Genomic DNA, 22,625 nt, shown 5'->3' on the forward strand with positions numbered 1-22,625 from the left:
ATGCACACCAAATACTAGAAAGTTTTTTTTGCGTTACTGCTGATTACCATAAGAGTACATGCAAAGTTTAAGTCACTATAATTTTTCCAAAAACCCATGAATTGATTTAAAATTTTGCAGGTAGCTTTTTAATAGTAATAGGAATCTGTATTAACAAATTCTACATGCTAGCATTGTTTAAGTATATGTATAGCCGATACATCCTTAAATTTCGACAATCGCTGCGAAGGTAAATATTTAAACTGACAATTGATCGATCATGTATTATTTATATGATGAGAATCTCTGGATACTGGTAGCTCAGTATTAAGAATAACGTGGAGTATTCTTGGAAAGCAATTGCACTTCGAATAGTAAATTCTAATAATAGTTACAATGGGAATTAGTCGAAAGAGTTAGGGAAACGTTAGAGAGGGTAAATCGTAGGCCGCGTGTCGCTCTTGGAAGGATTAACCTTCTTGATCTATAATCGCCTGCCAGGAAGGCTATTTGTAAAAAGTTCTGTTGAAGCGGGCGTTTCGTTTTTCGTTGCAAGGTGGAAAATGTCGTCCCAGATACAGCCCGGTCGTAGATCTGAGAGATTTGTCGGGTTACCGACGAAACGTGAAGCACATTTGAGGAGCGCTCGTTATATATTGGTTCCGGTTCAGCTTACTTTCAACGATAAGCTGGATCCTGTCCTATTATTTCAAGTTAAATACTTTTTTCACGTTTCATTCGCCGAGTGCTTTTTTTCGGCAATTTTGAACAACTTTATCAAATTTTATCCTTTGATTGTGGATGAGAAAATACAATACGTGTTTAAAATTGATAATAAAATATGAAAGAAACAGCCTATATCAAAATAAAGGTGCAGAAAGTAAATTACATGTTGCAGTTCCAAGGGATAGGACTTTTTGCTATACGTATATAAAATGATGGATCATCCGATGGTCCGGAGAAGGGACTTTGCGAGAGAAAGAAGAGGGCTTTCTAGGCGTGATTTGCATGCGAGTTTAGCGTGAATACCATGTGATTGGCTTTGAATCGAGAAGTCTTTCTTCCGTGGGAAGAATCTTTCTGAAATATTATTTCTTATTCGGTGAATCCCTTCTAGGTTGTTCCACCACAAACCACTGACCTATTTCTTGTTGAACATGATTCTTATTCTCCTCATTTTTTTTCACGGGATTAATTGTATGAGAGCGTGAATGAAAGCTTTTTTACACGATTTAAAAACCAGGGATTCATTGAAAATCAGAATCTTTTTATTTCTGTTTCTAAACTAAAAATTCTAATACCAACCCTCGTCATCGTTAGTGCTAAAAAAAAATTCGGAAAGTCGACCTTGTCCATTTTGAACAGGAAACAACCGTTGCACAAGCGCTTAGAATGGTCATTGTGGATCGTTTCCCAGACGTTCATGTACCCTGAAATTGCGCACAACACGAGGTCCGTCTACGAGGTTTGTCTATTTCCTTGCTGGGTTTACGAGGGTTCCTGGTTCTTTCGGGTTTCTGGTGCATCAGAATCGCGCAGAATAGAAGTCTAGCTGAGGTAGAAACGCCTTTTCCTGCCGACAGCTCGATCATACCACTGGACACGTGCTCCGAATGTGTTTTCTTCTCTCTATCCGTTTCCAACAATGCTCAAGAATGGAAAAAGGAAGTAAAAAAAAATCTTGTAATTCGTTTATCTTTCAGTTACTAAACTCAACTTGCATATCACATTAAATTACATCTTTTTGCTCGGTTGGTTTCTTTTTGATTAATTATTTGAAACTGGAGCAAGTAAGCATCGATATCCCTGGAATCGACTCGTGTTCTAATTGTGTTTCGAAGCGGGAATCGACGACTTGCCCACTCGGTAGACTCCGGTTGCCTACTGGAATTAATCAACGGCGGATCTTCAAAGATCCGAAGTAGCTGCCCCCTCGGATGTAGTTTGTTTATCGTCGGCAGTCGGCGGTTGTACGGTCTGCTCGATCATTTCCTTTTTTCTTGTCAAGAATTCATCCGATCCAATAGCGGTAAGCCCGGCACGGCCGCGACGTTTCCTAGAAGCTACTCTCGCCACTCTCTGATCGGTCTACTAACTGACAAGCACCAGCCCTCCTCTTCCGGAGGAGCATCGCACTGCCTCTTTTTTTCTCTCTCCAAACTTCCAAGTATTTTCGTTCAACTTTGAATCATTACACGGATCGCGTGCGATGTTTTCGTCGTAAATCTTACGGCTAACAGATTACTCGCATAAAAGCATCGGAATTTATGATCGTGTTCACGTTCAGCTGTCAAAACGTATGACGTAAATTAACTATGATAAATCACCTCGTAATTACGTAATTAATCTATTTTATTAGATTCTCAAACTCTTCAATGCATTCAAACTCTGTCGTGCATGCTTTCCTTAATTTACACAGCAATTAATTTAATTAATAGAGGGTCATCTCTAATTTAGCTTATTTCACTTGGAATACCATTCTGCCAATTAGGCGGGGATCTCAAAAACAGAAGCTTATTTGTCTTCCGAATCTTGCGCCCACACAAGCAAAATCGAAAGAGCAACGGCGCGTACATAAGTATGTATATAAATGCCAAAAAGAAAAACTGTTCACAGCGAGAAAGAGAGGGGGAGAGTGTGTGTGTAGAACGCGGGTTACACTGGTGGGTCCGCGGTACTTCAAAGAGATCGGCGATGTTTTGCTAACATCTCCGAAAACAAAGTGTAAACTAACTAGACGTCCACTCGATGTTTACTCAGCACCGAGATTCCCGCCGCGGGTGAGCCCGTACTCCGTTTCACGATGCAATAACACGGCCGCTGCTTGCATCTTTTTATCGTTGGCTCGTGGAACGTCATCGGGTGTCCTCCGAATTTCTTGTAACCTGTCGTGTAACTCGATCCTGCGGCATCTTGGCTCCCAGGCGTAACGAGCGTTTAAAAATAATCTCCTACTCCTCGTTGTCGTTCAATTATAATCGGTGGAGAATGAGAACTTACATCAGTCGCTGACAACCACTTTGATGAACGCGAGGTGAACGTTTAATAAACGATCGTCGTCGCTATTTAATAAGTCCGCTGGTTATTAACGATCTATATTTTGGATGACACTATTTCATCCAGTTTGATCGGAAATGCTCCTCAAATAAAATAGTGAATTTAATCATCTCATTTCTTGTCTCGTTAAATAAGATTTACGTCGAATCAGTAGTTCTACGAAATCTGACTCGAGTAACAATCGTGGACTGTCATTTTACGGACTACGGTGCTTTAAGGCAACAATGTGTAAATAAACCATACACGCTGGTTTATTTGATCAAACAGCGTGCTTACACGAAACTACATGGAACGGTTAACGTCTTATCGATGAGGATCCTTGCTAAAGCATTCATCGCTAATGCTGTGTAATAGCTTCTGTTTTCCAAACACTGGACATACATTCTTGTACGAATATTAAGATAAATCTTACGTGTATTATAGAGATGAATGAAACATACACAGTGATTATAGTTAAAATTGTAAAATGATTTCTGATGAGTTTGAAAATAGTATATTGGGCCATAAAGAATCGAATTCCTATCGCAAAAGAACTTTGTGTTCAGCTACGAATTTAACGACTTCATCCTTTGATCGTCATTCATTCTTGTCGCCACTCGTTCCCCATTGAAAGCGGAAACCGGGACGACCGTTTCTATGCGTATAAAAAAGAAAGACGCGCGACCACGGCATGTTTCCTTTTCGTAAAATCCGCAGCAGGACGCGCGTGTACCGGACTACGGACGTGTTCGCAGAGTGGGTCAATTGTGGCGGCTTGTCCGCTTGGTAACTTCAGAAGCTAAGGTTCGTACAAAAACGGCACCGGAGGCATCCTCTTTATCCAATCATCTCGGTATTCACGCCCTTGGAAGCGTATTCTCTCGGCGACGTGCCCTCTATTCCGACTTTTCGAATCTATCTTCCCGACACCTCCCTAATGAATAGCCCGGGAATCGTGCGAGCAAAGTGCCCGCCTAATTTCCAGGTGTGACTTTATGACGGACGTTTCCATCCTGAACGTACTTGTACTCCCAATTTATTTCTGATTGCAATGAGAGTTTGGTTCTTATTAAGAATGAATGACCATATTACTTGGTTTCGATCTTAAAAATGCATTTTTCATTCGGTGATTAGCAATTAGAGAGATTTTATTTAAATGCATAATTTTTTCAATGGTATGTGTTATGTATAGAAAACGGAGGTCACCAAATCCATTTTGGTAGTACGTTTTGTTAAAACTTGCGTCTAAGGAAATGCTCGGATTACGAACAAAGATCCATTGTATTCGTAATATGAAGAAAAGCAGAACTGTATCTTCTGAGATATCATCTACCGTTTGTACACACGATATCGAATTACCAGCCTGTCTGTCTGGAGTTTTCGGTAGTCATTTACAAAAAAAGGAACGCTGTGTACAAATGCGATCGCGAAAGTTTTAGATTTTATTTCAGAACAGTAGCAGCCAACTGATACTTTATGGCTGGCTACAATGAAAGCGGTAACTTGTTTCACAAGTTGTTTATTTATAGACGATGTATTAACATTCGCTCGAGAAACTTGGATATCGAAATATAAAAATAAAAATTATTTAGCTATGAGACAAGGGAAATCGAATGCAAATTCTAGTGTCGAATACGTGGTGGTTCACCCCAAGGGGAGGTAAGAAAATCCTACGCCATTGTGCATATAATACCATAAGCTAATCCCCGGGATAAGATTTTACTAAACGGATTAAGTCGACCACTCAATACTCAAACATATGTACGCCTTTATTAATCTGTAATATCAAAACTGACCTTCCAAGCAAGCCTTGCAAAAGAAAGGTTTCATTCTCGTGCAACCAATAAATGATTTGCTCACTGCATAAAAATAAAATACAAAATATTATTTGTTTTATTCATTGATTCAGAAACTGGAGTAGACGCCCATGTTCACTGGTTATGCGGGGGACACCGTGAATCGAAGCTGATCCCACCTCGAAATTAATGGCACGCTATAAATATTGATACCAGTTAGAAACGCGGTGATACGCATAGACATAAATTCTGATAAAAATGCGCCCTACTATCGTTTCGCCGATGTAACCAAACGCCAATTATCGATGCCACTAAGGAGAGAAAGGCGAAACCTCGTAGGCTAGCACCCGGATATTTATTCATGTCGCAAGCAGAGGAGAAAAGTCAAAAGTGTAGTCGCAATATTTCTGTGATCTTTCAAATTTTACTCCTGTCTCATAGGGGTAGTAGTTTGCTATCATAAATTATGTTTTTGTGATATTTCTTTTTTGACTGTGATTATTTAGCGTCATTCATGAAATACATACAGAGAATACATTATATTTTATACGACATATTTTAGATTATAGAATTTCAATGTATAACGTGTGTCATTCATTAATCCAGCTAATAAATAAAATTATAAGTTGATTGATTTTCAAGTTTTTTCACTGAAAACGAGAAAGGAGATTGAAGGCCGACTTTTGATTCAGTCTGTACAGAACGTTGCATAACACTAGAAGGAATTACGAGAGATCTCATAACTTGGACGTTGCTCGTCTCTCAGGTAACTTCGTAAAACAGCTTCTATTGCGGTCGTAGGGCACGTATTTTATAGTAGACCCTCTGTGGTTATCGTGCGGCTACTGGCAATGTGACCTCTTACGTCAGTAAAGCAGACCCTTGCACCGAACTTTACGACGTTTTTCTTGGTTTATGAGCGCAAAGAAATTTATAAACGAACGCAATCAGCTCGGACCCTTGCCCAGAATCGCATTGAGTTTTCTCCTTCTTTCTTCAGCGATTGTTGTGGCTGCAGACGTTTTCCAGTCTTGTATTTTCATAACAGATCAGCCACTGGGACCAGGACGGATACTCACAATTCAGGCGAAATTCTAGTGTATAAAGGATGTACATTTTTTTTTTATATTTGAGACAACGTAAATATTTTTTAATGTTCATACGTTATTTTATTTCTGACAAAATAAAACATAATTTGATATAAAAACCATGTATAACTAGACATTTTTTATTGATTCACATTATTATTACGTTTACAAGAAAGATTTTATTCGTTCCTGTTGATATTGAGAGGCAAAAGTGTGTTCAACAGTGCTGTTTGGACTTGAATCAAAGAGATGCGTGAAAGATGTTAGGCGTGTTCAAATACGTGTACCTATACGAGATTTGCCGGACGTTGAGCGAATTGAATCACTTAGTCGGACGACATTCTATGATCCATCTTTTGTGCGTGCAAATATTGGCTTTCTTTCGTCAGGCCCGTTTGGCTGCATTAGAATCAATCGTTTTATAGCCTCAACGAGATTCGTTTTAAGTGCTTTGTCTGTCAATAGAGTCCATCAAGGCTAAGTGTCTAGTTTGGACCACAGACTGAACTTGAGGTACCGTTCAGACCGAATTTTGATTGCGTTTTCCTCTCCTGTTACCTTCATTCTCAATAATCGCTTGAAATAGACAATTATATTATCAATACAAATTCTGGACGAAAATCGTCTACACACATTGGAATAATAAAATATCTAAGGATTAATTTGATTTCCTTTGTGGATCGTTCTGCGACGCAGGTAACAAAAGACCGAAGGGCAAAATTCTGACTTTATGCATAACTGGCTTAAACCCCACTGACAATGAGTGAAAGGGTTATAGATTTCTTTTGGAGATTGAGAAAGGTCTCGTTTGTACGGGTGCTCGATGATCCAGCTATTCCTGGAGTCACACTGAAAACGAGAACGAATGAAAGTTCTCTAATTCCTACAAAAGTTCGCACCGCCTCGTGTTTGGAAGGCAAGCCAAAGCGACTGGACAACAGACCACCCCGTTGCATACCCACCGTCTTCACCCTTCTTTATCATTTTTATAAACCAGTTGAACCGTCCTGTATCCACGTGACGTTTCAAGGAAAACTAATCCCGATTAGAAGCAGTGGAGAATAAGAAACTGAAAATCCGAGAATTCACGAATTTATGGGTGCGACGAGGCATCGATCGCTTGAAAGTGTCTATGCATCATGTCTATCATTTTCATGTATAAGGAATGAATGAAAAAACATATATAAATCTTGTATTTTTGTTTAATATTAAAATCTTCAGACATTTATGATGTACTATGATATAAAAAAATTATTCGATGTTAAACTAGGAAGCTGTCAGATTTTCTTACATTAACAAGCGACTTGGACAGTCAGCTCTGCTTAACTTTTTAAGTCTAAAATCACGTTAAAAGTATCTATACTTCGAGATGTCAGATTCCGTTTGACTTTTATCGAGGAAGTTCACTTATCCGAAAAGTTTCTACGGATCTTTCACCTTTTTTAAAACTTCAACCCGTTCGAAGGGATCGGTGGATGATCTCCGTGTAGAACCCCGCCGTCTAGTTTGAAACGGTCGAAGATTAGCTGGTTTATCTTACTCCTTTATTCTTCATAGTCGTGGCCTCGCGTCGCTGGCTTAAGTTCACAGATTCACGGATTTCCATCGGTTTTTGACACTTTCGCCTCTCGTTTGAGGAGCACGAAGCCGAGATCATCCGCTTGACTTGCTGACCGCGGTTTCAAAATATCGTGCGACGCTCAGTGATCTCTCGTTGTGACTCTACGCGGTTCCTCACGAACCTCCACTCCGATTTTATACGGTAATCTCACGATTTACTGAGGAAGAATCTACATTTTTGTTAATCTACTTGTTTCAATTTTTAAAAATTACTCATTTTTAATGGTTGAAATATAATTTTAATTCATCGACAGTAATTTTTAAACTTTACTAAGTCCGAAACAATTGAAATTGTTTTACAACTGTTTTTCGGTAAAATAAATTCAGAATAAATACAGTCGCGATGCGATTGGAAAAACAGAAAATACTTTTTAATTGATCAGTCGCGCATAATTTGTGTCAGTCGCAAACAATTCGCGCCGCGACTGAAAATAGGGACACATTGCAATATTGAATTCACAAGCTACGTTAATGTACCAAGTAAAATCTGTAAATCTGTAATATCAAACTGAATCCGAAAGGGAAAATAACAAATGTTTTCGATTCGACGAGTCGCGAGAAAAATGTTTAATCGACGGCGCGGCGCGTATAATAAATCGCAGGTAAAAATGTAAGGAAATAAATTGCGGTTCGTACGACACGTTGAGTTTCAAATGTTCATTCATGCGAAAGCGGACTATAGACGAAGACGGAGAGGATATTGATTTTTCATTTCTCCTCAAACCGCGTTTTCAGACACGTGGTCGTGCAGAGGATGTAGAGTTCCTGACTCGCAACACAGAAAGCGAGTCCCCGGACGCTGCCGCCGCCGCGCCCGCTTTGTTGAGCAAATAGACTCGTTTGTTGGTCCTCTCCTGGTTACCTGCACGTCGCATCAGGGCCCGGTAAAAGCGGCTGTGTGACAAGGGGATGAAATAATGGGAACGCAGCAGACGCGCTCTGCGCCCTCCCGGAAAACCGATTTTCCTATTCGCCGCGCCGCCGTCGAGGACGAGGACAGCTCTGAGAAAAGATGGGACGCGGCTGGGTGTCCGGCGTCTTGGAGCTGTGACCGGCAGCCTTCCCACTCACCTCGACTATAAGCGCTCTTCTAATCATGACGTAATGAGTGACCGTGCTACCCGCGATTCGATGCGGCTGCTCCCTTTGCAGTTTTTGTAACGGGTTCCTCAGTTAAATCGAGGAGAAACTGGCTCAGAATGTTTTTTCTTATTTATGGTTATTATATATTGTTCATTCTTAATTAATAAACTTCCTTGTTAAAGTAACGTTCTTCTTATGGTATTTTGGTTTGTTGTTCGCAGAATTTCCAAATAAAATTAATATATAAATTTAGTATAAAAGAGGACTTGATTCCTCTTCTTTTAATTCAAGACTACTTACATAAGACTGTTCTTTAATTAAATCACGTGTACTGAGGTATCTTACAGAAATGACTTGCATTACTTGAACTCTCTATTGAGACAATGAACAGTCTTGTTAAAATTTAATTTTCGATACAAGTCTATTTTACACGCAGTCACTGTGACAGCGTCATCGCGCGTGAATACAGACAGGAAGTACGACTGTGCAAGTTTTCCTATATTGATCAAAGGCAGAGAAAAAATAGTCAGCCGGTTTCCGGAACTGTGACGAATGGAAATTTCTTCTACGATAATGAAGTAATGAACGTTCTGGGACTACAATTTGATACGCTCAACGAAGAACTAGTGCCGAAGATTTCAGGTAGTAATGGCTTAGAATCGCAGTAAAAGTCCCAAAATTTCCAAGAATTCAAAGAACTTTCGGAATAAAACAAATAGTACTTTCGAATACCCAAATTAAGAGAGTGCATAAAGAAATAAAGGAAAGGTAACCGCAGTTGTCAGAAACATATTTTTGACAAAATTTAATCCACTTTGTTGTAAGATTTACTGACACTCGTATCGTAAAACCTTACTCGGCCTTTATAATACGATTATTAGACCCTTGGGTACCTGCAGGTAGTACCATTACCGTCAAGGATAGGTAAGGTAACAAGTTATTTCCGAAAATATTGAAGTTCACTGCTTGTATACATATTCACATGAATCCGTAAATGGCAATTTGAAAATCCTCGAGAGACGGTCGAGTCTGTCGGTCGAAAAATCACGGAAAGTACGAAACGCACCGCGCCGCGAAGGTGGACGCAAGTAGGGATGCAACTAAATCTATGGGTCGCCACGGGGTGACGACGTCTTCACGATGGGGGGTCGAGCAGTCCGCACCGTATAAAGATATCTTACCGGCGACCCGAGCAACGTTCCTCTTCGATTCCTTTTCTTTTCGCTGCGACCGAATGACAGGAGTCCCCTTTTCACGTTTGTCACGTGCCTTTTCCCTCGGCGTCATCTTTCGTAGCCGCATTCTTATTTTCTAGGAACATCGATTCCATTTCATTTGTCCCGCTTCTGTTTTTCAGAAGCCTCTATGATAACACGACAAATTTACGTATCGAATGTAGCGACGTAAAAAGTTACGTTCCCTACAGAATTCTTATCTTCCACTGATTATACAGCAAATATCCCAATTTCTGTTCACGTCACAATTTCTACTTACTGGCTTATGATTGGATATAAAATGACAGAAAAAACCCAGTGAATGAAAATTGCTACGTGAATAGAAATTGAATTATTTACTATAGTAGATAAGTAACATTCCTAGTAACACAAATTTCTAATTGAAAATATTTAAAATCTCGAATTAAAAAAAAAATGCATATAATCTGATGTGATTTTAAAAGCACTTTGATTAAGATGTACTCGCAATCTCATCCTGGGAAGATCAAACGATCTGTGTGTCCCAGTCCTCTCGGACCACCAAGAATTTTCCCATCGAGAGATGAAAATCTACAAGAGATCTTTTTCAAGGAGCTCTTTTCTAGAATTAACGAGCTTCACCCCAGAAACTACCATACGTGCTGTTACGCCCATAAAATGGCATGCACATCAAACGAGCCGACGCAACCAACACGGTTAGCATTTTTAGACACCAGGCTCACAGGTATAGTCATTATCTCATCCGGATATCTAAATCGAGCAGTGGTCCAAATACGGCAATGCTCAATATATTGTTAAAGAATGATAGTAACTCTTATTGATAAAACGATTCTTCTAAATGCAATAATTAATTAGTAATAAAAAATTGATGATGAAATTGACGATTGTTCTAAATGCAATAATTAATTAGTAATAAAAAATTGATGATGACTCATGCACATTACAATTTATTATCTCGTTTGATCGATTTCAAGATTTAAAACGTAGCAATTCAAGTTTATTTTTCTTTGTCATTTTCTGACAGTGGGACTTGGGAAAAGAAGGATTTGTTAGCTGCTAAAACTATTTAAGGATGATTGTACTTATTGAAGTAAACACATTGTGCATATGCCGCTTAGTTCTTAAGAGTTGCCAATATTCGGAAGTTAATGTCTCATTTCAAAAGATAAATATTTTGTAAGTAGAGGTATTTTATTGTCCATTATAAGGATTTTTATTGGATTCAATGGTTTGAAGTTATGAAGACGGTTATACTGTAATAAAAGTGTTCTGAGGAACTGGGTATTAAAGTATTAAAGTATAAAGACGGTAACTTTCGGGAAAAAAGGTGTGAAAAATGTAATGTAATTTTCGAAGTTACTTAAAGGGTAATTTAAGTGAGAAAGAGAGAGGATTTTCAGGCTGCATTTATAAGGTTTATTTAGCCTGCACTCAAGGGACTTTAAATACGTCAGTTATACCCAGAGTTAAACTTTATTTTCGGAAATAGTTTCCTTTTATTGAAAGTTGGTTTGTTTGAAAGTTATTTCACGTGGATTCGATGGAAATAAATTTTAAGAAACGAAGAAAAGGTTTTCTCATTGTTGACTTCATTCTGGTGTACTATAATAATAATTTATTATAATCGTGGGCAAAGTTTATTCGACTCGACCGGGTTAATTACTTAGATGCCTAAGCTAGATGTAGCTAGGTAGTTCCGCTTCTTTGAATTATACGCTGCCAAACTGAACTGACTAATTCATGATTTACATAGCCAATAACGTGAATACTACTGAAAGACGTTGTTGGCCCTAAGGAATATTCCTGCAATTCTTAACATTTTAGCTTGTTGGCTTTGCAATCTTTTTACATACCCACCCTCAGGATTGATCATTCAATTGAGGATAATGAAATAAAAATAGCAAGATTTATTTTTATTCATTTATTGATTATAATTTAGTTATTTTTATAATAAATTTCTGCATTTAAATTCGAAACAGATAATTTCGAAACTTGGTAATTTACAATTTTCAAATTCCCCTGCACAGATTTTAACCGTTTAGGTGCTATGGAGCGCTATCACACTTTTCTTATTGCGTTCTGCCACAAGTGCGGAGTATGCGATATCGCACCTATTTATCAATACAAATTTTGCATTCATTGAAGCTAGTTGCATTTGCGGAGCGCATGATTTCTTCTTTCTTTGATAACATTAAATTCCAGTATTTTGTAATAACGCAATATTTCTGATCTAATTAGATGACTTTTCTTTATAAATTTTCTCCCATACACACGCAATCAGTTCCGCGATTTTGGTATACATCTAAGAAACTTGTCCAGCATTCAAACAGTTAATTAAACAAGACTACAATTGAAGATTGCAAAACTATAAATTAATTCTTTAGAAAATGATAAAATGATTGTTGTCTAAAATATTTCTAGTCACTACAAAGGAATGTGATATTGCACAATAAAAATTTAATTTCTGTATATGTAGATGGCAAGTGGGTCGGGAATCGTTTTGGACAACTGTATTAATATAAACAGTAGCTGCAGGGGAAGCAATTACAAAAGGGTATCGATTTAGAATATTGTACGATTCGATCTGAAAGCATCGGGTGCGGTAGCTGCGGCTTCGGCAGCAACAAGAAGGGGGCATTCACCCCCTCCGGGTTGGGAATCGCAATACGTTCACGCGTGGATGAGCAACGGTGGTCAGCCGCCGCGCGATGCGACGGCGAAGCAGAGAACGGCGCACCGCGCTGCGTCGCGTCGGGTGTACATGAGGGCGTAGAAATACAGATATCCCGTTTGGATTTGTTTGTATACGCGAGTTCGCGGCTGCGCGCCCCACCATCGGGCCCCGTAACGGCGATCGGGTACCTTCGAAATCCCTGCCCCCGTCACGTAACTCCGCGCTGTTTGCACAGTTTACTGTCAAACATTGGCCGCAAACCGCTCTGGTGGGGCGAGAGAACTGGTCCGGTGGAAGGTGCGCGTCGTTACCAACGATTGGTGAAACGGCTCGTCGCCTCGATGGAAGGGACGAGAACAGGCGTGGCTACCGTGACGGTATATAAACGAACTGTGGCAGGGATAGCCTGTTAAACGTGCTGCATCGCTCGATAGGAGCAGAGGTACCGAGAATAATTGTACGTTCCGAGTGTTCGAAGCAACAACATCTGAGTTCTCCGAGACTTTATCGTGATAGTGTTGCTTCATTCAAAATACTGTAACTAAATACTTTCCCCTGCAGCTTCCTGTGTTTTATCGTTCTAAGGACTATACTTGCAACGAGTTGTTAGCACTCTGTTCCGCGAGGTTCGAAAAGTGCGAAGTGTTTTGAAATAGACATTGTGAAATGGTGAATATGGAAGGATCGAGCGAACAGCACACGGTGACAGCCTCGCCGCCGCCGAGGGCTGCTTTGAAGAGCAACTTCAGCATCCGCAACATCGTGCCCGAGGCTTGTGCCGGTACGCCAGCACCGTCCGATAACCGTTCTATGTCACCGGAGATCAGCCACATCGAAGATAGCGACGATTCCAGTGATCTGGACGTAATCGGCGACGGAGGTAATGAGACGCCGCCTCTGGACTGCTCGAGAAACGCCGCGGGCTCGGGGAATCCATCCGAGGCGAAAGACTCGAAGGACAAGCAGGCCGATGATAAGAAGAAGACTGAGAAGCCTCCTTACAGCTACAATGCATTGATCATGATGGCGATTCGCCAGAGCCCGGAGAAGCGACTCACTCTGAACGGCATTTATGAATACATAATGCGCCATTTTCCTTATTACGAAAATAACAAACAGGGATGGCAAAATTCCATAAGACATAATCTGTCTTTGAACAAATGCTTCGTCAAAGTTCCTCGCCATTACGACGATCCGGGTAAAGGCAATTATTGGATGCTCGATCCGAGTTCCGAGGATGTGTTCATCGGCGGAACCACCGGTAAACTTCGCCGAAGAACTACAGCGGCTTCCAGGTCGCGACTAGCTGCATTTAAGAGGAGCGTCGTCTTGGGAGGATTGTACCCCACACCCTATGGACCGCCTGGATGGCCCGCGTCTCTCTATACGCTCCCTTATCTGCATCGCGCTGCAGCTTATCCACCAGCGACCGGTGCTTATTCTACCCCAGCCGGCTACCCGGCGAGTTTATTACCCGGCGCGGCGAGCAGCTCGGCAAGCAGCCTGCCGTGCAAACCGCAGCCGATGCCGGCGTCCGCCGCACCGCCGCAACACGGCCCGTTCTCCATGGAGAGGTTGTTACAACCTCCGACCGCGGCTGGTTACCCAGGTGCTATCGCGGCGTCTGGGATTCCTGTCTCCAGCCCATACGACTTTTATTCTACTCTGAGGTCGTTAGCCGCTCATCAGCAGCATCAGAACACAGTATTCGCGCATAATCAACAGCCAGCCAGGTACCACATGGCCCAGCCGAATATTCTGTGTCCGCAATCTACCACCACGTCTCCTGGAAGTAGTCCGGAACCGATGTCGCCTCATTCGCCACCGATTAATATTTGCAATGCGGGGCAACAGCCGAGATCTCTTCCGCATAGTCCCCCGCAATTGCTGTTGAAACCGATCACCGTTCTTACTGGGAGGCAAAGCTGAACGATCGCGCTAGGTTATTAGTCGTTTATTCATCGAGCGTTGTTCATCGAGTAATTCTAGAAGGAAGGAGGATGCTGACGATCTAAAGGTTACGAGGAAAAGTTATCGATTTCCTCCGGACTGCATTGCGTTCCCGCTTTACGTCCAGATGTTATCGGAAGCTTGTTCCAGTTAATCAACAGTGATATTGTATGTAAATAATTTCTTTCCTTTTTCGCGCCGAGTTTTGTAAATATTAGCGTAATTATAGAATAGATTTACTTAAACATGTAAACCTCGGTGTTAAAATCGCTCGAACCGTGCTATGCCATACCAAAACGATATTTCTGCCGGATTTACGGTTCCTGATGGAGCCTCGGCCGCGATTATGTGATCATTTAAATTGTAGAAGAATATATAATATAATGCCATTGTAAATAGTCTCTCAAAGACTCGTTTAGATGATCTCCCGTCGTCAGTCATCGAAGACCGCGATGTCGTCGAGTTTGAATTTTATATGTTTTAATCCTAAACAGCGCGACCGTACTGTTTAGATTTCATGTCGAACGATCTCTGTATATTTTAATGCTACGTATGACAACTACGTATACAATTGATTAACCTTCTCCGACATAACAAAAAGCGAACGCTATTGCTTCGCTTGGCTCTCTTAGCACTTAAGACAAGCATTGCGCTGTTCGGCATTTTTCGATCAATTTTTTTTCAATGATCCCTCGGGATTCAAACGGTCAATCGGCAGGAAGTATGTGTTGTCTTTCGATTTTTATTGACGCACTGCAAAAATCAAGACTATTGGATCGTGGACTTCGAGATATGTCGATTTGTTAAATTATGTAAATAGTTGATAATTGTTATCCATAACGTATAGACACGGTATATGTATATATGTATATGTACGTCGGGAAATCGTGAGTACGCGTGATCAACGTCTGTATGATCGTTGAAATAAATGTTCAAAATTTTTTTTAAAACATGACTTTTGTCTGATTACTTGTCACTATCTCCAAACCCCTTCCTATCTTTACTTGAGTCTTTAATTACATTTTCAAAAAATAGTTGATAAAGCTCTTTAATAAACTGAATATTATCTAGAGCTTGTTACAGTGATTTGAAAGATACAATTTTGAAATTCGTCTTTACCTTCTCGATACAAATCGATTTCTTCCTCTATTATCCTAAACATGTGCTATCTTTATTTACTCAAATTTCCAAAGCGCGGAGAGAATTGAATATGGAACGCGCGAACTTTCATCCATGGGGATCGTAAAAGTAATAAGCAGAACCCAACGGCTGTCAAAACATAGTGCAGAATAAAAGTTTCGCCGGGCTAAAGTCAATGGATAATGGCAGAGCGAGACAAGGTCAAAGCTTCGAAATAGAGAATTGCTTTACTGCTTGAATATAACCATAAACCATATTCCAGTGGCCTTCACCAGCTCGGTTTCACCGTCCTGCACAGAGTACCATTTTCGTTCCGGATTTCACATTCAGACAGTTTTTCCTCCAGCTTTTCCATACTCTTCGTTATACTTTACAACTTACAGTTTTTTACGAATAAACCTGTTAATTCCTTTAATTAATCGATATCGTAATAAAACATTCAGTTCATAAATCAACTTCTAAATTTACCAAATTGAAAATAGTCGACATACACACTGAATTTTACTTCTATTTTAAGCATGATTCCTGTTCACTTTTAGAATAACTTCTGCAAACATTTATAAATGATTTATTGAAATGGATCGAGAACGATGATGCAAGAGACTAGAATTCGAGGGGTGGTTGAAATTCTAAGTGGTCCCGTTTTACGCGGTCACCGTGTTGTTGCTCGGTACGAGCGGCTACTGGATTGGTATGATACATTGAGACAACGAGGCGCAAATAAGATAATAGCTTACGCTCGCGTACGTCCAACCATAAGGGGGTGTAAGCGTTTGAAGGGCCGAGGGTCGTGTAAGAAACAGAAAGAGACAGATTAGGATCTATATGAGATTGTGACCCGCGGAGCCTTACCGCCGAAATACGCGTTTCGCATTGTTCCTATCTTTCAATATCCTCTACATCATTTAATTCTACCAATTGATTGATGCATTTTAATCACAGAAATTCTTATGCTTTATCTTTTGTATCCATCTATTATTTACACACATGAATAACTTGGGGTAGAAAATATAACTCAATATACGTGTGTTAAATTCCATACACTATTTTATAAAATTAAACGATTTTATATTTTTTATCCTGGAATTTTGTCGATTTTTCTCGGAATAATTCGTTATATACAGTAATTGTACATCTCGCATATGTGATACAAGATATTATTTAATTTGCTTACGGGTATTACATATCCAGATGAAAGTTACCTAGATCGATCGCAAAGGCGTAATGCGCGAGAATGTCAAGTGTCCAATGTAAATCGCGGTCGATTCAGATTCATAGGTGTTTGAAGCCGACGTTAACCAGATACATAGGTAGATACATGGCTCAGACGCGACTCTAGATTTATCGGAGTAAGCGCGTGGTTACGGATCACAAATTCTCTTCGTAATTACAAGAATACATTAGTGTATACTGTCATTGCGCATTATTGGCGAACCGATAACAGCTGACAGCGACATATAAAGCGAGATTAAACGAATGTTGCATAGCATCACGTAGTCGAAGGGGACGATAAACACTTGCGTGGTCAATTGCTCCAAGTGGCGAGTACCTACTACTCTATGCGAGTGTTACTTCTCTGCGGGCGATAGATATTCTTCTCTATCCTCCATTCAGATATGTTAAACAGTTTCCCTTCATTTCATTTTAATGCTGTTACCTGGTTCCGTGTAATCATACTATTATACTTCTCCATGTAGTGTTTAACTCGACCTTGTCCCTGGCAATCAGTACACGAATATATTCAAAGTCCTACATAAATCTCAGGCAAAATTAAGAGAGAACATGCTTCCTTTATTTTCTCTACTTGTAAAAAATATATTATGTAAAAGAAAACAGAAATATCTACAATTGTTTATAGAATTGAACAGTATGTATTTAGGTATTCATATTTTTATACAGTTTGATAATATGAAAATGAAGTAGAAAAATGTTAATACGTTTTATAGTCAACCAATGTATTCTTGAATTTTTGTAAAATGAGAATTCGTACATTTGTGAAGAGAAACGACGACATTTGATAATGCGCGTAATCTCTATTTATATCTGATAACGGTATGCAGGGTCTGCAAAACGCGTAAAGATCATAAGTGTTCCTGGCATTTTAGTAAGTAGTCGGTAACTCGCTGAATTACTTTGCGCTATTACATTATTGTCGATGTCGTCAGCGTTGGTCGCAGAGTCGCTGGTTAGGGTTGCCGTGATGCCTTTCGGAGCCCTTGTAATACCATTTCGCACACACCGCCACGGTAGTTACGTTGTTTGCGCGATCATCAAAGAAAGAATTAATGATAGAAGTTACAAAAGGAGTTAAGCTGTTCGAATCACTAAATCGCAGGGACATTAAGACGATATTTCATAGAATCAAATTAATAGATTTATTTCTTTGTTTAACTGTTTATATATTTTAGGCTCTTTCTTATTTTCCAAAAATGAATCCGATTATTTTCCAAAAATAGTGGTTTTAGGAAAAATTCATGATTTTCAGGAAAATAAGATATTACATAAATATTAAGAGTGCAGATGAAAATACGTTTTTTTTTCTTGAATTTCACCTAACTTTGTAAAAATTTTGATCACACCCGGTTGGATTGAAATAATAACAGAACACAGTTGAATAGAATTAAACCTTTGTGTAGCTCGGCTTACTTAGCCGCGTCTCGGTTTCGAAATTGGCCCACGGCTATTTTGACATCGCCATTTTGCGTTCTCACAGGAGTCAGGAACACGCGTGGTCCTTCTCCCCGGCGAAATTGGTATAAATAGAATGGGCGCATCACACATGTGCGTCGCATTTGGGGTGGCGCGTCAATAGATTTCAATGGCAGCGTGTTACATTATTTTCATCCGTAGGTGCATACACGGGGTGAGATCCGGAGCTGGCTGCCTCCCTTCCTACCGTCCTCTTTTCTCTCCCGCCACAGAGAGACGAACGTTTACGCAGAGAAAGGAATAGACTGGTTTCGCTCTCGAGCAGACGGTCTCTTCTTCTCGCAGGGGTACCCATCCCCCTCGGGCGACGGCGGAAGGGAAGAACCAAGGGTTCTGCACTGAATTTCTAGCCTATGGGGATGCACCCCGAGCGCGATGGTGGCTGATTTGCGGTTTATTCTCAACGCATTCCGGCATTTCTTCTCAACTGTGTAATCGTCCCAACGCGGAACAGAGTTCCTAGTTTTTCAGTATTACGTCGTCCAAGAATTTCGTGTCCCATTTATTCACTTCAATCAGCGGTTACTTCATTTAATGAGAAAATAACTAAGTAGCGTGTTTCTCGTGACCGTGATCAATTTCTACAGAAGCATCCATCGCTTGAGAAACTCGATCCGCGTAATTTTCATAAATCTGACGTACCAGTGACACAGTTTTGAAGCACTACCCGGTGAAGACGGTGAACTCAGTTAAGAAATGAGCGTTAGTCAGAATCTCGCGATGAGTAATTACGACGCGAGTCATCGATTCTCCCACGAGTGTAGTTCGTCGCGTCGCGTCGCGAGCGGAAGTCCGTGGACGATTTTCTTGACTCGATAAGCGGTACCGCGTCGGGAATGTTGACGTGGCACTTTGATTGCGGTCAATTTCGTGCAAGATTCAAGGATAGTGTATCAAGTATAAAACTCTGACGTAAGATCGCGTACGTGAGTAAGTACTTACGCGTACCTATGTAGGCACGTAGATATGTATGCCGTGCTCCACTGTACTGTCGCGAGATGACTCGCTTAATTTATTTAAGCGAAGTAGAAGGGTTAAGAGAAGATGCTTCGGGGCCGCTAACAGTACCATATTCCGCGCCACCTCCGCATAGTCGGTAGCAATTACGTGCTCGCGATTCCTCGTCTGGAGCGAACCAGTTTGCGGGCTTTCAGTCGCGTCGCCTTCACTCCCGGGGCCGCCCACTTCCCATCCACGTTACGTCTTTATGGTTTTCTTTCCCATTTTCTTTAATCCTTCCTTAACTCATTCAAACCTATTTTCTTGGCATTCTACGCGGAGGTGTTGATTTACCGTCGCGACACAGTTCTGATCTACTATTAGTTATCAATATGTATCAGGCAATAGTTTAGTATAAATATTTTGCAATTTTAATCTCCTGTTTTAGTAATCACTCGCATCTGTTTTCTCCAAATCGTTTTGACCCGTAAGATGTTTCTATATCGGTCATCGGGAGAGTGATTGAAATTATTGAGAAGCATGCGATCAGATCCTGTCGGACCATGAAACTTAATAAAACGCGGGCTCTGGATTCGGACGGCAGGAAGAGCTGAGACGGGATTGAAGTAATCACGTTATACAAAACAGTTAAAAGGTTCCCAGGCGCGTACCGCCGAGCCGCGTTGCGACAGACGGCCCGTATCTTCGTGTAGCACAAAAGTGTTAAACGAATGAATGAACGAATGAATGCACAGCCTCCGTCGAATGAATGAGCGGCTGCTCGTATGTCTCTCTTCGAACGTTGACGTTCATCTAGAGACCGGGGGAGGAGTGCGAAGGAGAAAGGGAAAACGCGCGCGAGTAAACGAAACCCTGAAAAGGATGGAAACGTAGAAAGACGCTGGATGCTGTGTATCCTTTCACGTTGCAAGGAAAAAAAGGAAGTATTGTGATCGTCTTGTGGAAATAAAACTAAGTATAAGACAGAGAATATTGAAAATACTGAATCAAAAATTCAAAACTTTGACTGTACTATTTATTTGTATATATCAATGCGATTAGTTGCTATATAATACGCATGTTGGAACAAGAAACTACATGCGTGATAGGCATCGACACTATTAAGAAATACGGGAGGGTGGCCAACGTGCAGCGTTGGAGTGAGAAGAAGGGAGTCGATGAGGTAGGGATAAGCGGGGCGATAACGGCCGGAAACGTATCGGGTCGCAAAGGAGTAACGAGAAAGAGGGCTTAGCACGCGGCCGAGGACGCGCGAGCAAGATGCTCGTAAACGCTTCATTCAAGTTTATTAGTCGCGGGTGGAAAAGACGGGAGTGCTCGTTTACGCACGCCGAGGGTAAACCGTACAAAACGCAGTTTACCGAGTTCTGTGTTCTTCTCATCCTCTTCCGTCTCATCGCAGCCGACACCGACGCGCTCGCCATGATCTTGAATGACTTCAATTAACGTCGTTTAGAGGTAATTGTTTCTTGAGAATTCCCGCAGAAAGCTACCAACGGTAGTATGGCATCGCGGAATCGCGATATTCTATGGTGAAGGATAAGGGCGATACGGTTACATGGCAGTTGAAGGGTGAAAGGAAGAGGGAGTGATAGCAAGCGATTTCATTTACCATTTAAATTCACCAGTTAAATCGAAGAATTAAACTATCGACTAAATATTTTATAGTGACAGGATAGGTTTAACTTTCTATTTTCCTGTAGTCCTAAGTGCTCCTATTTGTGGATGAGTAAAGAAACCTTATTTAGTTATGAAGACTATCGACAAACGAGGAAAGTTAATTACTTCGTCTAATAGATCAACTGAAAACTGTTTATACAACATCAGGCTTCTTTCTTTACATTTTTCAGTGTTTTCATTGTACAAATATAATTAATTATTATCAATGTCTTGTCAGTCTACTAAGAAATTGTAATTCGAACAAGAAATCCTAGATTCAACTTCAAATCTGTAAGCATTAAATGAAAAGTGGTTTTATAAATCTTTTTAGAATAAACTCGTTTCATTTCGTCGTACACGTAGAACGTGATTGTATAGTTTAAGTGCATCAGACGATACGAGTCGATAAAAAATCTTCTAGCCAATGAAAGCTGAAACTCGTACTCCGGGGGGTGCACTTCCTGCTTAAACGTCTGACCCGATCGCGCTCCGAGCGTGTAGTAAAGTAGAATAGATCACAGCGAACGAAAGAAAGAGAAGGTGAATTAAAGTGCAATCAAGGCTGGTGTCTTTATACCGTCGCTTTCTCCCATTCTGTCTCCCGCGCGTTTAACAAATGACCATTTAAACCAGTGGTCCAGCGCTACTTAAATCTCGTGGCATTTAACCGCGTCGCTATCGTCCCTACCCTTTCTTCCCCGTCTCTTTTCTCTTAAATAGTCGTAATCGCGAAACAACCGGCGTTCGGAGTCGACTAACAGCCATTCAAAAGAATTACAATAGACTAGAATTTGTAATAATTAATGTACAAATGTAATACGTGATTGAAGATGCGAATGATATAATCTACGAACAAGGAACTGAATGTTTGAATGTTGTTCTAATTTCTGAAAGAAACAAGATAGCTGAAGTATGAACACTTATTGTACCCCAAAGAAATTCGGGGGGTGAATCGGCCGACGAGAGAGGTGGCCAAAGGGAAGGGACGCAATACAAATTAACGTGTAGATAAGGCTCGTGTTCTTTCTCCCCTCCGTCCGTTATCGCGGTACGCCACGGAACTCGATCTCATCCTACGGAATAGGAGTGCGAGTGCGGGTACGCGTGCGCGTGCGTACGTGCGTGCTGGCGTACCAGCGCGAACACTTACCAGAACGGCAGAGGGAGATGACAAAGTGAGAGAGTGAGAATATAAGAGAGCGAACCGGTAAGAGAGAAAGAGAAGCGAAGCGGAGTTGACTGAATGACTGAGTGACACTCGGCTGACGTCCCTTCCGATGTGTCTCGTGTTACACCGAGACTGTTAAAGCGTTTATATATTAAAGTTACGGCACTGGGCGCGTGCCACCCACTGCACTCTCTTCTCACCGCCGATTATTTTTTTCCGTCTCCCCTTTTTACCTTGACCCATCCAGATTTAACGACGATAAATGTAGATACCTCGTTCCATTGATGTTCAAATCCATTTGTGAATCAATCCTGAACTGAGGCCGGATTATTTATGGATATCTGTTTCAATCGTTTTGTAATAATGAAAAATACGTAAGCGCACCGAACAAAAGAAACGTAACTCATTCAGGTCACAATAAAAATGATGAGATTACACGGATAAGTATTGAATCATCGATTAGCGATCGCCGGTACTATTTGGTCATTTTGTGGACGCGAACAATGGCTCGGCCTAATGACAGGTAATTGTTATCGAACAACAATGTCG

The 22,625-nt window shown here is 40.8% G+C and overlaps 1 protein-coding gene across 1 annotated transcript; it reads left to right on the forward strand.

The window, feature by feature from the left end:
• The first annotated feature begins 12,914 nt into the window (after nt 1–12,914).
• Nucleotides 12,915–15,392, forward strand: LOC108632980 (fork head domain transcription factor slp1). Its single transcript, XM_018037876.2, has one exon. The coding sequence runs from the start codon at nt 13,157–13,159 to the stop codon at nt 14,417–14,419; it is 1,263 nt and encodes a 420-aa protein (XP_017893365.1). The 5' UTR covers nt 12,915–13,156; the 3' UTR covers nt 14,420–15,392.
• Nucleotides 15,393–22,625: the final 7,233 nt, after the last annotated feature.

This window comes from Ceratina calcarata, unplaced genomic scaffold, assembly GCF_001652005.2.
Source record: "Ceratina calcarata isolate Rehan_Ccalc_2016 unplaced genomic scaffold, ASM165200v1 scaffold180.2, whole genome shotgun sequence".
NCBI classification, from domain to species: Eukaryota; Metazoa; Arthropoda; class Insecta; order Hymenoptera; family Apidae; genus Ceratina; species Ceratina calcarata.

Bases quoted from the DNA above. Each gene is read 5' to 3' on its own strand.
- LOC108632980 (XM_018037876.2), top strand. From the start codon at position 13,157: ATGGTGAATATGGAAGGATCGAGCGAACAGCACACGGTGACAGCCTCG.